Source organism: Dendrobates tinctorius, unplaced genomic scaffold (genome assembly GCF_039654945.1).
Source record: "Dendrobates tinctorius isolate UK_male_01 unplaced genomic scaffold, ASM3965494v1 ptg000191l, whole genome shotgun sequence".
Classification (NCBI taxonomy): domain Eukaryota; kingdom Metazoa; phylum Chordata; class Amphibia; order Anura; family Dendrobatidae; genus Dendrobates; species Dendrobates tinctorius.
The window spans coordinates 1,146,308-1,162,602 of NW_027361858.1; the positions used below are offsets into that span (position 1 = coordinate 1,146,308).

Below are 16,295 nucleotides of genomic sequence, written 5' to 3' on the forward strand. Positions count from 1 at the left end.
GTGAACATTTATATTTTTAATATTTTTAAAAACTTTTTTTTAACTTTTTGCATGCTTCCATGGGAGACTAGAAGCTGCAGTTGTCTGATCGCCTGTGCTACACAGAGGTGATGATCAGATCGCCTGTGTGTGGCAGAAATGCTCACATATTTTGAATGCCGATCACCATGCGGTGCTCAAAGCAATCCAGCTATGACAACCATAGAGATCTGCTGGAGACCTTTGGTTGTCATGCCAACCCATCAATGACCCACGATCATGTGACGGGGTCAGCAATGGGTGGGATTTCTGGCGCGCTTCCGGTAAGCGCGAGTTAAATGCCGCTGTCAGAGTTTTTTAACAGGTTAACAGCTGCGGGTGGATCGCGGTTCCACCTGCGGCTGTTGGATACTCATGTGAGCTGTTCAAAACAGCTGACATGTGCCGGCAAATATGTGGGCTCCGTGCCGGAACCCACATCAAAGGGAGGGATTCCAACATGGGCGTACTATTATGCCCAACGTCGGAAAGGGATTAAAATTCAAAATGATAGATTCTTCATTACCTGAAACACTGCTCTACATATTTTCAAACGCTGTCAATTTCAGTTATGAAATGAACCATTACTTTATTATTTTAATCTCCTGAATTCAAGTCGTACAATGACAATTTTTAATTGGCTCTTGTTTCTCTGATATCAAAGTTTTCCTTTTACTGATATATATATATAATTAATGCATAAAAGTTTCAGTATTTTGAAACGTTATTATTTTTACAAATATAAAGTTGCAGAATATTTTGTTATGCCAATTTTCTGATATTTATTTAGTGGAAACTTGGCAACAGTTCAAATAACTAAAACATGTCTAAACAGTATTGTGAATTATAAACAGTTACAGAAATTCCACTACAAAATTTGGTCCTCGTTCAGTGACAACTCTTTTTTGCTTGTCTCTTGTACTCCTGCATCAGATCATCTCTTACAATTGTCCAGCAGTAATCTGCATTGATAGATTCTATTTTCCTAGATATCTTTTCTCCATAGCCTTAATATCTTTGTGAAATCTCTCACTGTATTCATCGCTCACTGTTCCACAGTCTGGTGGAAAGAAGTCTAGATGTGAATGTAAGAAATCAATCGTTAAGGACATGTTACAGCCAAGATCCTTATATGTTTTGAAGAGATTTTCCACCAACTCTTACAGTTATCTGCTCTTGAGTTTCCCCAAAAATTAGTTACCATTTGTGAATGCTCCCCATGTAGCCTTTTCTTTTCCCTGCAACAAATGGAGAAACTCCTCATCTTGAAGAAGCTTATGAATCCGAGGTCCAATAAAGACTTCTTCCTTTATCTTTGCTTCATTCAACCTTGGGAATTTATCAGATACTTGAATGCTTTTGCATTTTTATTCATTGCCTTTACAAAGTTCTTCATTAGACCCATGTTTACTGTAGCGATATTCTCTTTCACCACTCACACAGAAAGCAGCAGTCCTTTGTGTATCCATCTTGGAGACCAAGTAAGAGGACAACCAACTTTAAGTCACCAGTGAGGCAAATGTTGGTCATAGTTCAGGCACCTCAATAGCTGTTTCATGTTGTCTATAGGGTCGATCTTCACATTGGTCTCATCCAGGAAATGTTCTTCAGGCAGTAGGTCTTTATGAAACTGGCCATTGGAATCATCACCTGCCGAAGAGAATGGCAACACTGGCAATCCAGCTGGATGAAAAGGAACCAGACACTTCTCATGACACATCTCTCCCCATTGAAGTACGTCACCGGACTTCCAATCAATCACAGGCTCATGAGATCTCAGCCATGAAAGACCTAAAAGAAGTGGTGTAAAATGTCAGTAAGCACAAAGAAAGCAATTTTCTATGAATGGCGTGCTATAATCTGTAGCTCTACTGGTCCTGTGATGACTTGAACAATTTCAGGAAAGTCCTTCCCTTCAACAGATGACACTGTCAGTAGACTCTGGAGGCATCAGATGTGAATACGATACTGATCCACCACGGCTTGTTGTAGAAATTTTCCTGCCGCACCAGAGTCAAGGAGGCTGTTTTGTTGAAGCGACATCCTCCATAGGACATGTAAACGTTCAAAGTCAGTGGTGAAGAACTTCCTCTCTCACTTAGGGAAGCCTCACCCACAAGCCATAGGTTTAGAAGTTTTCAACTTTAAGAACAGTTACGAATAAAGTGCTCCGTGCTACCGCAGCCGAAGCACACTTCTTTGGAACAGCCAAGCTCTGGCTGCCGCACGGCCAGCCTAACACAATCAACCTGCATGGGTTTGGTCATTATGGATGTTTCACGAGGCTAAGAAAAGAGTTATCTTTGGAAAGATGGAGCTAGACATGACAGTCTTGAAACCGGAGGTTTATTTTTGATTGCCAGGAAGATTAAGTCATCCAGAGAGGTTGGAATGTCATGTCCAGCCAACTCGTCCTAAATCGTTCCAGATAATCCTTCCCAGAAGGCTGTTATTATTAATATTTATTTATTTATATAGCACCATTGATTCCATGGTGTGGTACATGTGAAGGGGTTACATACAAAACAAAATTATCACTTACAGTAAACAAACTAACAATGACAGACTGGTACACAGGGAAGAGGATCCTGTCTTTGCGGGCTTACATTCTACAGGATGATGTGGAAGGAGACAGTAGGTTTGGGGGTTGCAGTAGCTCTGGTGATGTTGAGGTAAGCATTGCAGGTTGTAAGCTTTCTTGAAGAAATGGGATTTCAGATTTTGTCAGAAGGAATCAAATGTGATGGCTAACTGGACATGTTAGGACACAGAATTCCGAAGGATGGGGAATATTCGGGATAAGTCTAGGGGGCGATTGTGTGCGGAACGAATAAGTGTGGAGGAGAGAAGGAGGTATTGGAAGGATTGGAGATTACGTGAGGGAAGATATTGTGAGAATAGACCGGAGATATATGGAGGAGAAAGGTTATGGATGGCTTTGTAGGTCCGTGTTAGTAGTTTGAACTGGATATGCTGGGGAATTGGGAGCCAATGGATGAATTACAAAGGGGGAAACAGGAGAGTAGCAAGGAGAGAGATTAATTAGTCAGGCAGCAGTGTTAAGAACAGAATGGAGAGTTGCGAAAGTGTAAGAAGGTAGGCCACAGTGGCACACATGCTTCGTGGATCCACTGTGCCACAGACTGGACTTAAACTAGAGGGGCATGACTAAGCAGCTACCTTGGTGCTCACTGGAGCCTCTAGGGGTGAGGTCAGACTTGTGCAGTTGGTAGGTGCCAGGTGCCACTCCAGGGTGATGTCTGGCAGTAGCTGCTGACCTCAAAGGGCAGAGACATTACTTCAGATTCTCAGACAAAGCAGGACAGCCACTTGTGACAATTTAAGACAGGACATCCACTTAGGACAAGTTTTCACTGTGAAGACAGGATGGCCATTGGGACAGGTTCTCCCTTTGCACACAGGACGGTCATAGGGACACGTTCACACGTGCAGGTTGGACTGCTACTGGGACAGGTTCACACGGAGCAGACTGGATGGCCACAGGGATAAATTCACAGTTCTGGCATAGGTATTCAGTCACAAGGGTGGCAGACAGGTACAGCTGATGCGGCCACGGGGTACATGTACCACAGTCGCGGTTTCAGAATTTGGACGCCACAGAAGCGGTCACAGGAAACAAGGAATAACTATGGCAGATTAATGGAAAAACAGGATATGGGATAATAACAGACTAGTGATGGGGGACCTGGCAATATATAGTTGCAAACACACAAACCACCTACAGAACTATGGGGTTGCTCAGGCACTTCTTAGTAGGGGAGTGTGCCTTATAAACAAGCACATTTTGCTTTTTCCCCTCAAGGGGGTTTACTATAACTAATCTGCTGTTTCTTAGTTTATAACGTATTTTTGTTATATACATAGTTACATTTGTTGTGACCAAATTATACCTGAACCAATGGATTGTACATTATATGGATAGGCCTACCTCTTTTTATTCCTCTTGTATGAGACCTCCCTTTAATATGTCATGTATTTTTAAGTATTTCCATTAAGAAAATTTACTTTTTTTTTCTATTTGGTGGTTTTTGGTTGCTCCATGGTTTGTTCTTTTCTTCTGAAAACTGTTGATGTTGTTGCATGCCAAAAGATTGGCCCCTATGAAGAAATATTGGACAAGATCTTTATCATGGATGCGGAACAAAGAAATCCGAACATCGCCCGCTAGGAGATTTCACTGCTTTATGCTGGATCCTAAGAGCTCAGCCTTAAGGCCCCATCACACACAGTGATCTAGCTAAATCACTGATTTTGGGACGCCACAGCGATCGCGCCAGCGATGAGATCAGCGACCGGCCCCCCTGCTGGGTATCGCTGATGCTGCGTGTGGCAGCGAGAGACCATCAATCAGCGACGCTGGACGCTGGTTTCTAATGTAAACTTCGGGTATCCAGGAGCCACGACTCTTGGATACCCGCTGTTTACCTTGGAAACCGGCGTACACGCTGGTTTCCAAGGTAAACAGTGGGTATCCAGAAGCCACATGGCTCTTAGATCCCTGATGTTTACCTTGGAAACCAGCGTGTACATTTCCAAGGTTTACATTAGAAACCAGCTTGCTCGCTGGTCCTGATCACTGGAGGGGCTGTCTATGTGACAGCTCACCAGCGATCAGCCTAACGATGTCCCAGCGATCCCATCCATGTCAGATCGTTGGTGGGATCGCTGGAAAATCATTATGTGCAACGGGGCCTTTACTCTTGGGCAGATCCAAATCTCTTACTTACAAAATTGTTCCCTTCAGTTTATGTTATAAGGGGTTTGTAACAACCCTGCTGGCATCACTGCATGGCCTTACATCCCTTCACACCAACTTACTCGCTGCTCCAGGTCACACAGTGATTTCTGTCTGCTGCCAGCTCCATGCGCTATGCCTCTTGTTTTCCTGCTTGCTCTCTTCATGTTTCCTGACTGTGTGTATAGGGGGATGGCGCCTGAACTCTCTGCTTCTTATGCAGTCAGGGTGCACTGATCTAATCTGTCCCCGACCAATCACCTGGAGCCCTTTACTATATAGGGTCACCACACCCACTAATCCTGGCCTGTGCAATGTCTATACTCAGTTAGTGTTTTGCTGCTGAGGAAGCCAGGCCCTGTTTTGTGTATCTCCTTCTCTGGAGGAATACTGTAGCCTTATTTTGTATTCTTTGTCTGCCCTCTAGGAGGCTGCATATTCTGGTCTCTGTGTCCCGGTCCTAGCCTTGTGTTTTCTTGTCCTTCTGCCCTCCAGGAGGCTGTATATCCTGTACCTTGTCATGTACTGTCTCCTTGTCTGTGGCTTCCTTCCCTGCTGTGTCTTCCTTGTGTCCTCCCTGTCTGAGCCGCTGCACCCTTGCAGCTCTGCCTGCTCCTCTCCTGCTGCTGCAGAACCTCAGCTGCAGCTTCTGTCCGCAGACATTGTGGTTCAGCTTACTCCGCACTCCTGCAGCTCCGCCTATTCCACTCCTTCCTGCCTGTATCCATACCTGCACCTACTGTGTGAACAGGTCCAAACCTGTTCCTTCACATTCCACTCCTTCCTGCCTGTATCCATACCTGCACCTCCTGTGTGAACAGGTCCAAACCTGTTCCTTCGTTCTCCACTCCTTCCTGCCTGTATCAGTACCCGTTCCTGCTGTGTGAACAGGTCCCTACCTGTTCCTTCATACACCACACCACACCTGCTTGCCCTGTGTCTCCAAGCCGTGCCTGCCTGTCCTGTGTCTCCAAACTGTGCCCGCCTGTCCTGTGTCTCCAAGCCGTGCCCGCCTGTCCTGTGTCTCCAAGCCGTGCCTGCCTGTCCTGTGTCTCTAAGCCGTGCCTGCCTGTCCTGTGTCTCCAAGCCATGCCCGCCTGTCCTGTGTCTCCAAGCCGTGCTCTCCTGTCCTGTGTCTCAGCCGTGCCCACTTGCCCTGTGTCTCTGCCGTGCCTGCTTGCCCTGTGTCTCAGCCTGCTAGTCACTCGCACCTGCCCAGGTGTCCTGTTCCTGAGTGGGATCAGCAGCCACAGCCAGACACCACCATGGAGTGGCACCCGGCAGCTACCTGCCGCACAAGCCTGACCTCACCATCAGAGGCTCCAGTGAAAACCAAGGTAGCTGTCATAGTCACGCCCCTTCCAGGGTAGTCTGGGCTGTGGCACAGTGGGGCCACAACCCCCCGGCTCACGCCAATCAGTCAAGGCACGAGTGTGACAGCTTGCACAGGCCATGGTCCCCGCTGAGTCCCACATCCTTCCGCTTGCAGAGCATGATGGACTTTCTCTCTGCCAGTATGAGCATCTGGACGAATTTGTTCCGCCCTGCGTGGTTCCGATTGTTGAGACTTCTGAACCCATCATTGTCTCCATTGCCATCTACAACCAGCTCCTGGCTTATGAGAGGCTCGACCCTGCAGCTCCTCCAAGGTTCTATGGAAATCCTGAGAGTGGAATCCAGCCTGTTTCCCCTCTGATTGGGTCAAAGTGGGATATATAATGTCCTACTTAGCAAGAGAAGCTTTGATGTGGATCTGTCCCCTTTGGGAAGCAGGGGATCCTATCATCTCGGACTTCGAGGCTTTCCTGGTGGCCTTCCGTAAAGCCTTTGAAGTATCCAGTCCAGCTACGTCTGCCAAGTCTTCCTTTTCCAGATCTGAGAGGCGCGCCAGATGGGAGAAACCAGTGAGGAAACCGCCTCGTCCGACCGCGACCGTCCGAAACCCTCCAGTTCCACCACCTGTTAAAGCAGCTACTCGAGTTGAACCCAAGAAGACTGTTAAGCGTGGGCTGGCAAAGCCGCAGCCTGAAACTAGTCGTAAGATGGGCATACAGTATTGCTGCGGTTGTGTGGAACACCCGGACGGCTACTGTCCGAAGGAGCGCAAGCTCCAAAACCTTGGGTCAGCGGGAGAGGCTGCCCATGGTAAGAGTCCCACCTCCTCACTAAGATCGGTGACTGTTCCTGTGTCTTGTGGGAGCTTTGGCCCTGCAGATGTGTTAAAGCTGCAAGCCAGACGTAGTCTGTTTGAGGTTCCTGTTCCACCGCTCCAGAATCTGGTGACGGTGTTTGTTGATGGTCGTGCCCTACTTATTGCTCATTGTCCAGTGTCAAAGGGACAACTACAGCTCCAAATTGGAGCGTTAAATTTGGAGAAGTTTATTTTACACTTGCTGACCAGTTTGCCCATCGGTCCTTCTGAGTCGGGTACTCTACTGCCCGTTCCGGTCCGAAGACCCAGTGTGGTGCCGCACTTGGAGCTACCGTCACCAAAGGTATCTAGTTCCAATGTTACAAGGTCAAGCTACAGTGTTGTTACCTTCCCCATCTGTTCTGCTGGCTATTGGGTCATGGTGTGCTCATGTCACTGAAGAAAAGGAAGCAGTGGCGCCTTCTCCACACACCTCCTGTGACCAGTTCCCAGAAGCATCCCTGTCGTTTGAAAATTTTTCTCTAGGCCATGGGCAGAAGATGGATCCTGTACGGATGCCTTCAGATTCCATGTGGCAAGTGGATGAAGAAGTTGGAGCAGAAGCGCTTGTACCTCTGCTTTTTACCAACCCAGAGGAACAGGTCTGGTTTTCTTCTAATAACGGGCGAAGGATGGATCCAGTGTGGCTACCCCCAACTTCTAGTAGGCCGGTTAATGAAGATACTAAGGAGGAGGTCCAATTTACTTGGCATAATGGGCTGAAGTTGGACTCAGTGAAGGTGTCTTCAGTTCCCAGGGGGACGGCTGATGTGGAGGTCAAGACAGAAACTTACAAATCTCTGCTTTCTGCTAACCAGGAGAAGGATGTCCGCGTATCTTCAGTGTTGGGAGCTGACCTTGCCAGGCACAAAGAGACTTGGCAACCTGAAATCCCTGATGTCACACTTGCCTCATACAACCTGAGAAGTGCTATGATGGCTCTAACTGTGTGTGCCCCGATCCTTCTTCTACAAGTTATTCTGGCGGGCTTGAAGAAGAGGAGCTGTAAAGGGGGGGTACAACCCTGATGGCATCATTGCATGGCCTCCCATGCCCACACACCAACTTATTCGCTGCTCCAGGTAATGCGGTGATTTCTGTCTGCTGCTAGCTCCATGCGCTATGCCTCTTGTTTTCCTGCTTGCTCTCTTCATGTTTCCTGACTGTGTGTATAGGGGGGCGGCGCCTGAACTCTCTGCTTCTTATGCAGTCAGGGTGCACCGGTCTAATCTGTCCCCAACCAATCACCTGGAGCCCTTTACTATATAGGGTCACCACACCCACTAATCCTGGCCTGTGCAATGTCTATACTCAGTTAGTGGTTTGCTGCTGAGGAAGCCAGGCTCTGTTCTGTGTATCTCCTTCTCTGGAGGAATACTGTAGCCTTGTTTTGTATTCTTTGTCTGCCCTCCAGGAGGCTGTATATTCTGGTCTCTGTGTCCCGGTCCTAGCCTTGTGTTTTCTTGTCCTTCTGCCCTCCAGGAGGCTGTATATCATGTACCTTGTCTAGTACTGTCTCCTTGTCTGTGGCTTCCTTCCCTGCTGTGTCTTCCTTGTGTCCTCCCTGTCTGAGCCACTGCACCCTTGCAGCTCTGCCTGCTCCTCTCCTGCTGCTGCAGAACCTCAACTGCAGCTTCTCTCCACAGACCTTGTGGTTCAGCTTTGCTCTGCTGCTGTAGAACCTCTTGCTGCAACTTCTGTCTCCGCCTATTCCACTCCTTCCTGCCTGTATCCATACCTGCACCTCCTGTGTGAACAGGTCCAAACCTGTTCCTTCATATTCCACTCCTTCCTGCCTGTATACATACCTGCACCTCCTGTGTGAACAGGTCCAAACCTGTTCCTTCGTACTCCACTCCTTCCTGCCTGTATCAGTACCCATTCCTGCTGTGTGAACAGGTCTGTACCTGTTCCTTCATACACCACACCACACCTGCCTGCCCTGTGTCTCCAAGCCTTGCCCACCTGTTCAGTGTCTCCAAGCCGTGCCCGCCTGTCCAGTGTCTCCAAGCCGTGCCCGCCTGTCCAGTGTCTCCAAGCCGTGCCCGCCTGTCCAGTGTCTCCAAGCCGTGCCCGCCTGTCCAGTGTCTCCAAGCCGTGCCCGCCTGTCCAGTGTCTCCAAGCCGTGCCCGCCTGTCCAGTGTCTCCAAGCCGTGCCCGCCTGTCCTGTGTCTCCAAGCCGTGCCCGCCTGTCCTGTGTCTCCAAGCCGTGTCCGCCTGTCCTGTGCCTCCAAGCCGTGCCCACCTGTCCTGTGTCTCCAAGCCGTGCCCACCAGTCCTGTGTCTCCAAGCCGTGCCCGCCTGTCCTGTGTCTCCAAGCCGTGCCCGCCTATCCTGTGTCTCCAAGCCGTGCCCTCCTATCCTGTGTCTCAGCCGTGCCCACTTGCCCTGTGTCTAAGCCGTGCCTGCTTGCCCTGTGTCTCAGCCTGCTAGTCACTTGCACCTGTCCAGGTGTCCAGTTCCTGAGTGGGATCAGCAGCCACAGCCAGACACCATCCTGGAGTGGCACCCGGCAGCTACCTGCCGCACAAGCCTGACCTCACCATCAGAGGCTCCAGTGAAAACCAAGGTAGCTGTCATAGTGGGGCCACAACCCCCCGGCTCGTGCCAATCAGTCAAGGCGTGAGTGTGACAGGGTGGTTTAGTTGAGGTTGCTGACAAAAAGTCTGAGTCATGAGAGGAAGATGCTTCATTACACCAATTATCCTCTTCTTCCTCACTTTACTCAAATTAAAATGTTTCTGGTGCTTTCGGAACCGGCAGTTCTTCTGTATGTGGTACTGGGCATATTGAAGATAGAACGTTTGGATACTGTAAAGTCCACTTCTTTTTCCTTGAAACTCATTTCCTAGTAGAGGCACCATGCAAAAATAGCAATTGATAGTGTGATCGGTTGGCTCTGTCCAGATCAATGGGGCTGCAAAAGGCATAGATTGTTTCTTCCCAACCTCTGGATAAGATATGATGCATATCTATTGCATCATATGGATGGAACCCAAGTCTTGTACTGATCTATTCTGCAGCCAAAATACAGGTCGTAGGCTTTCCTTATCATGGTAGCCAAGTTTCACCTTTGTGACTTCTCCACATCTATAACAAAAACTATCCCCTATTCAAGAATGAGGCATATCTAAAAAAACATATACTGTAGAATCATGTCAATATGCTAAGAAACTAAGCCAAGAAATCCTAATACTGTATATGTTACACAGAGAGCATTTATAAAAATAGGTGATGCAACTGTAATTAGGATTATGTAATCAGAGTTGGCATTTTTTGATTGGTCACCCTAAGATGATAGAATACTGAAGGAGCAATAAACTAAATAGACGATGTGATGGACTAGCTACTAAAAATGCAATAATGATGATGAAATAATAAAGACACAATTTTTCATATAAGCCTGCATGAATGCTGTCATAAGTAATTACTCCCTCCTCTGAATCTTGAAAATTAGGGCCAAACTGCAAATGTAAGCATCATATTAGTTTTCAGCACCACAAAATTAGTTGAGTTCAACAGTTTTCATCTTGGAACCAATTTGGCTGTTGAACAGTGACATCTGCTGAATGAAGAGCACATTAGATGGTTAGGCCAGTAAAATTGGTAGGTAGGTAAGACATTATTGTAATGTGTATGAGCTGATACACTTCATAGTAACCCTGCGGTTTCCAACTCTTCACTTTTGTCCGTCAGTAGATGCCATAGATTGCTTCATGTTGTGGCCTTATTAGTATGTTCTAACATGCGCTGTCTGTTGTGCCTTCTGAATAACGCATTTTCAGGTAGGCACTTTACAATTCCAGATGTTGTTGCAGAACTTTTAAATCCTTTTGATGGCACAGTTAAAAGAGTCATAATCCCTTTGAACTGACAAGAGATTCTTTCTTCTGTTTCAGATGTACATCACGAGCACAATTAAAACGAAAAGCAGCAGACTAGCTAAACCTGTTCTCTGCCTTGGGACCATTTGTTCTGCATTTCTTACCGGACTGAATCGTGTATCTGAATACAGAAACCACTGTGTGGATGTTATCGGTGGTTTCATTCTGGGCACTGCGGTGGCTTTGTTTTTGGTAAGTGGCATATGCATATTGATTCGAATTGGGAGTGGATGTGCAATACTTGGCCATGGCCACTATTACGTTGATCGAGTTGTGCTGTACGTTTTCGCAACCTAGAGCACCCCGTGACCACAGGCACCAGGAACAGCTGATCAGCATGGATGCCGGGTGTCACACCCTCACCAATAGGATGTTGATGACCTATCCTACTGATATGAATATTTTTTCAGGGCACTGTGGCAGCAGCATGAGCTTTATTGGAGGCATGTACAAGTATGATTGTCCGACTGCATTAGGGATTTTAGGCAGTGACATTTAATTAAAAAGTAATCGTTGTTTTAATTTCTATTTCGGAAATCTAAGTACACTTGCCAATACTTTATAATTTATCTTATCAGAGAAATCTGCTTCTTTCTCTACCAGGTCTGATCATTCATTTTTAAACTTCTCAATTCATGGAAAACTCTGTCTCAAGTGAAGACATTTTGTAGATTGTGCGCCCTCGTGGGCAGGGTCCTCTCTCCTCCGGTATCAGTCACTCACTTGTATTGTTTAAGATTACTGTACTGGTTTTTGTTATGTATACCCCTCCTCACATGTAAAGCGCCATGTAATAAATGCCACTATAATGAATAATAATAATAATAATAATAATAATAATAAATATTGTTATATTACTGAGATAGGAGATGGCATTTAGTACTGAAAAGATACCATGTAGATGGCTAGAGAGAAGAGGGGAGAAGAGCTCTAAAGCTAGTGTGGCGCCCCTGAGGGTCCAGTCGCCACAGAGGTACTGCACCTCATCCAGAGGTGTGGTATCCCACCCTCAGGTAAGGTGGGAGCATCACCCATTACTCCTATCACTTGCACCCAACACACACCAGACTGGCCAGGAAAGGGTGTTGGAAGGCCAGTGGGAAAGGTAGGTATAGGGGGAGAAGCTTAGGAGGTGGTGTGAGGTATGTGATCCAATCAGTGAAAGAGAGGTGACAGGTAGTGGGAGGAGCTAGTCCTGAGGTAAATAGATTGTTCTAGATCCAGTCAGTCGGTGGCAGGACAGCAGATGAGCATGACGGATGTGGGGAGAGTAGAGTCAGAAAGACACCTCTAATAAGAAGAAAGCTCCTAAGAGAATAGAAAGGGTCCGAGGGGCACGGGTAGTGCGATAAGCCACCTGTGGGGCCCGTATCCAGAGAAGGAAGGACCAGGCCAGAGTAAGGGAACCGGCCCCTACACCTAGTGGGGAACAACAAACAAGGCCCAGCTAGTAAACCGGAGGCTGAGGTAACTCTAAGTGCTTCAGCCACAATCGCATTCATTCCTGGCAAAGGTGGTTATAGAGGATCCCGGTGCCTGGCCCACATCGCCCAGTGAGATCCGTGGCTGCTGGCTTAGGGACACTGTTTACGAAGGCGCAGGACAGGAGGGAAAGGAGAGATCAGTGCAGAGAGTCGACACGGCCTAGGAAGGTGAACACAAAGAGGAATCCTGAAAGGGTGTTCCTGATCTACCTGGGAGATGGCTGGACCCCTCACCTGGAGGACACAGTACCAACTGGGCTACCGCATGCCGGAATTGTGAGTAAAGACCCTGAAACTGCACCCAATTGTGTCCTTTGTGTCATTTACATCTCGCCTGCCATACACTGCATTCACCATCACCGGCTCAACTGCCCTGGGACACCGCTCTGCCCGTGGAGAGCTTCAACATCTCGGTTGCTTTAACATCATCCCAGAGGATCTGCATTGCAGCGTCGGCTCCCGTTGCCGAGTACCACGGGTGGCGTCACGATTCCCGTTTCCCGTTTCCCTATTAATTTTCCCACCATCTTCTCCCCCTGATCTACACTGGACGCCCAGGGCCACGGACAGGTCGCTATCACCATCGTGACACACTTCTCCTTTAAAAGAGCCTGAACAGCCCGGTACCGAGTAACACCCGGCCCTGCAGGGCACTCCACTAGCACCTTCCATCTCCCCCCTAACCGCCATCTCCTATCTCAGTAATGGGAAAGTCTGTTTTCACTGAATCCACATTTTACCCATGAATTGAGATTTTTTTTTTAAATGAATGATCAGTCTTGATGGAGAAAGTTGTAGATTTCTCTGATGAGATCTATTACAAAGTTTTTTTAATGTCTTATGTACTTATATTTATGAAATAAAAAATAATATAAATAATATGACAGCTACTCTTTAAATGTTTGTGTTTTGTTTGCTACCAGTCTGTAATTAGTCTGCTTAAATGTATGTCTTTTGTTAAAGAATGATATTCCTCACTTAATGATTTTTTTATTTATATGCTTGTATTTTGCTATAAAAATAATTCCTGCAATTAGGTTTCATTAACGGGAACGGTGAAAAAATCCTGTTAACCTGCAGATTTGGGGCTGATCTGTAAGCCAATAGCTTTGTAAAGCCGTGCGGATGCCTCACTGAAAGCCCGGCTATCGTGAAAAAATGAACCTTTGTATCCTCCCAGCATCCTCCGACTTAGGCCAAGGTCACACTTGCGAGTGTGATGCGAGAAACTCGCGCATCAATACCCGGCACTGCCACCGGCACTCGGGACCGGAGTGTGCAGCTGCATGTATTTCTATGCAGCTGAATGCCCCGATCCCGTGAGCCAGCGGTAGTGCCAGGTATTGATGCGAGTTTCTCGCATTGCAGTTGCAAGTATGACCCCGGCCTTACAGTTAAGAGGCGTGATTTCAGTGATTGCGCAGGCATAGTTAGCGACTGCTGTGACCACACACTGACTGACAGCCGGCTTTAGTGTATCAGTGCTGAGCCCATTGTCAGCCAGTGCCAGGGCTTGTTGGATAGTGGGCTAGTGCAAAGTATAATGTGAATAATTCTGTAATATTGAGTAGAGATGGATGTAAATTAGATTGGCCAGGAGGATTTCCTATTACAAGGCTGTGTAGGATAACACATGGAAGATGAAACATGGGTTTGCCAGTAAAGCATAGTGTCTTGCTGCTCATTTTTACAATAAGATGGTATCCTCTAGTAAGAGTACTGATGGTGGGAAGCTCCATCTCATTTTTTTTTAGTTTTTGACTGTGCTACTGTATATCAAGCATCAAATGGCAATATTATTCTACTTATCCCTGCTGTAACAATGTATCTTTATTATCCCAGGGGTTGTGTGTTGTACACAATTTTCAAGGAACACATGGCGCTCCGTCTAAGCCGAAGCCTGAAGACACACGAGGAATGCCACTAATGGCTTTTCCAAGGGTTGAGAGTCCTCTGGAGACTTTGAGTGCACAGGTATCATTCATTTGTGGATCCAGATGTCTTTATTACATCCAGTTGATACTAAAATTACTATTCCTGAAATGAGAAAAATGGGACAGATTTACTATTGCCTTCTAATGTATGTACAGTATTAAAATATGGCAAATTTATCACAGTGGTTCATGTGGCCAAATGTTGTGCACATGGACACATGTTAAGTCAAACCTTCTTTCTGCCTTGCTATGCCCTCTTGTTAGTCATGGGGGCACAATAAGTATTTAAAGTTAATCTGTGACCAGGTTTCTGCCACCTACTCTGAGAGCAGCATAACATTGAGACAGAGACCCTGAATCCAGCGATGTATCACTTACTGCGCTGCTTGCTGAAGTTTTGATAACATAACAGGAGATTATTACTTGAGGACTAATAAACCTGGTTCCATGTAATCCTTCATATTCATGAGCTCTAATTACCCCGCCCTGAGTATTCATTGGCAGCTTTCTGCATATGCACTGTGTACACAGAGAGCTGCCAATCAGGGTTTTGGTTGAGGTCAAGAATTACTTGATGTGCAGCAGATAAACCAGTGATTCTATAAAAACTGCAGCAAGCAGCTCAATAAGTGACACATCTCTGGAATCAGAGTCTCTGCCCCTACATCATGTTACTCTTTAATGGGGTCGTAGAAGCTTAGTGAAAGATTCCCTTTAAAATGCTAGAAAATTTCTATAAGATTAGCCCAGGTTAAGAGACCCATGGTAGGTATCAATTCACCCTTACTCATAATCTTTCCTTGAACATATGCTCCATTATATGGTGTCTTTTGGTAGAAGAAAAAATTGCCACAAAATTGTTCCCTGGTTATAGTACCACGTCAAATACTCATGAAAGGGTTTAAAGGGGTTATCCACTACTTTAAATTAATCCCCCCAATGTATCCCCTCGGGGCCCATAATGAATTTTATATATACCTTATGTTGCCTATACTGCCTGTGAGCGGCACTATCCGTGGCCGCTCACAGGCAGCACATGACCCAGCACTGATGTCATGACAAGTGAGGCGTAACTCAGCGCTGGGTCCCCGTGGTGGCTGCTGGGTTGTGGGTGGGCTTACCCCCCGCATCACACCCAGCATCCACCACGTACTTTCTCAATGAATGGGCGCGTGGTGGATGCTGGGTATGACGCAGGGGAATAACCCCACCCACAGTCTGGCAGCCAGCACGGAAGGAGGAAGAGAGACCCCCGGCAGCTGCCAGCACTTGATAGGATGTCAGCGGAAGCAAGAGCCGGCTGCAGCCAAGGGTCACATGCTGCCTGTGAGCAGCCAGCGATAGCACCGCTCAAAGGCAGCATAGGCAACATGAGGTATTTACAAAACTCATTAGGGGCCCCGGGGGGATACATTGGGGGGTCAATTTAAAGTAGTGGACAACCCCTTTAATAGCCGCGAATCATAAAGCCGGGGGGACTTAAACATGTTATTTCAGCACACCAAAGGCATTCTGATAACACCAGAGCCTGCTGGTATAACACATTATCCATCCAAGTTTGCTCATTGCTACCCGGCACTCATCCATACAGGCACTGAGCAATCACAGACCACTGCTGCCAGCGATTCAGCTGCTTTGGCGGACGTCATATCGAAAAATCTTCCTCTTCTGCCTTAACTGCAGGGAACCGGATGTCAATCAGCATTATGTCAGCAGTCATGCCCCGGAAGAGGAAAAGCTGCTCTGGTGACTTTGAGCAGCTGAATCGCCAGCAGGAGCCATCAATGGCCGCTCTGTGCAGGAGAAGGGAAGAACAGGCAGGTAATTAACAATTACCGGCCAGTTTGTTTTAGGTGTATAGTAAAAAAAAATCATTCTAGAAAATACCTTTAAATTGAAATACACACTCTAGTTCGAGGAACTCATGCCTATCTTCTCTTAGGTGCTTTAACTGGTGCACCTTCACCAGTACTGCATGTGAAACTTGCTAGTGGAAGGATATTCAGTAGTGTAATGACTGTCTATAGA

The 16,295-nt window shown here is 46.9% G+C and overlaps 1 protein-coding gene across 3 annotated transcripts in view; it reads left to right on the top strand.

The window, feature by feature from the left end:
- PLPPR1 (phospholipid phosphatase related 1) overlaps nucleotides 1-16,295 on the top strand; it is a 474,199-nt gene that overhangs the window by 424,239 nt on the left and 33,665 nt on the right. For 2 of the 3 annotated variants that reach the window (XM_073552427.1, XM_073552428.1), the window contains exons 6-7: nucleotides 10,865-11,041; nucleotides 14,176-14,307. In XM_073552427.1, coding sequence (XP_073408528.1) covers nucleotides 10,865-11,041; nucleotides 14,176-14,307 — 309 coding nt within the window. Of the gene's footprint in view, nucleotides 1-10,864; nucleotides 11,042-14,175; nucleotides 14,308-15,950; nucleotides 16,089-16,295 lie in introns of all 3 variants that reach the window. The other variant, XR_012221525.1, reaches the window with a different exon arrangement.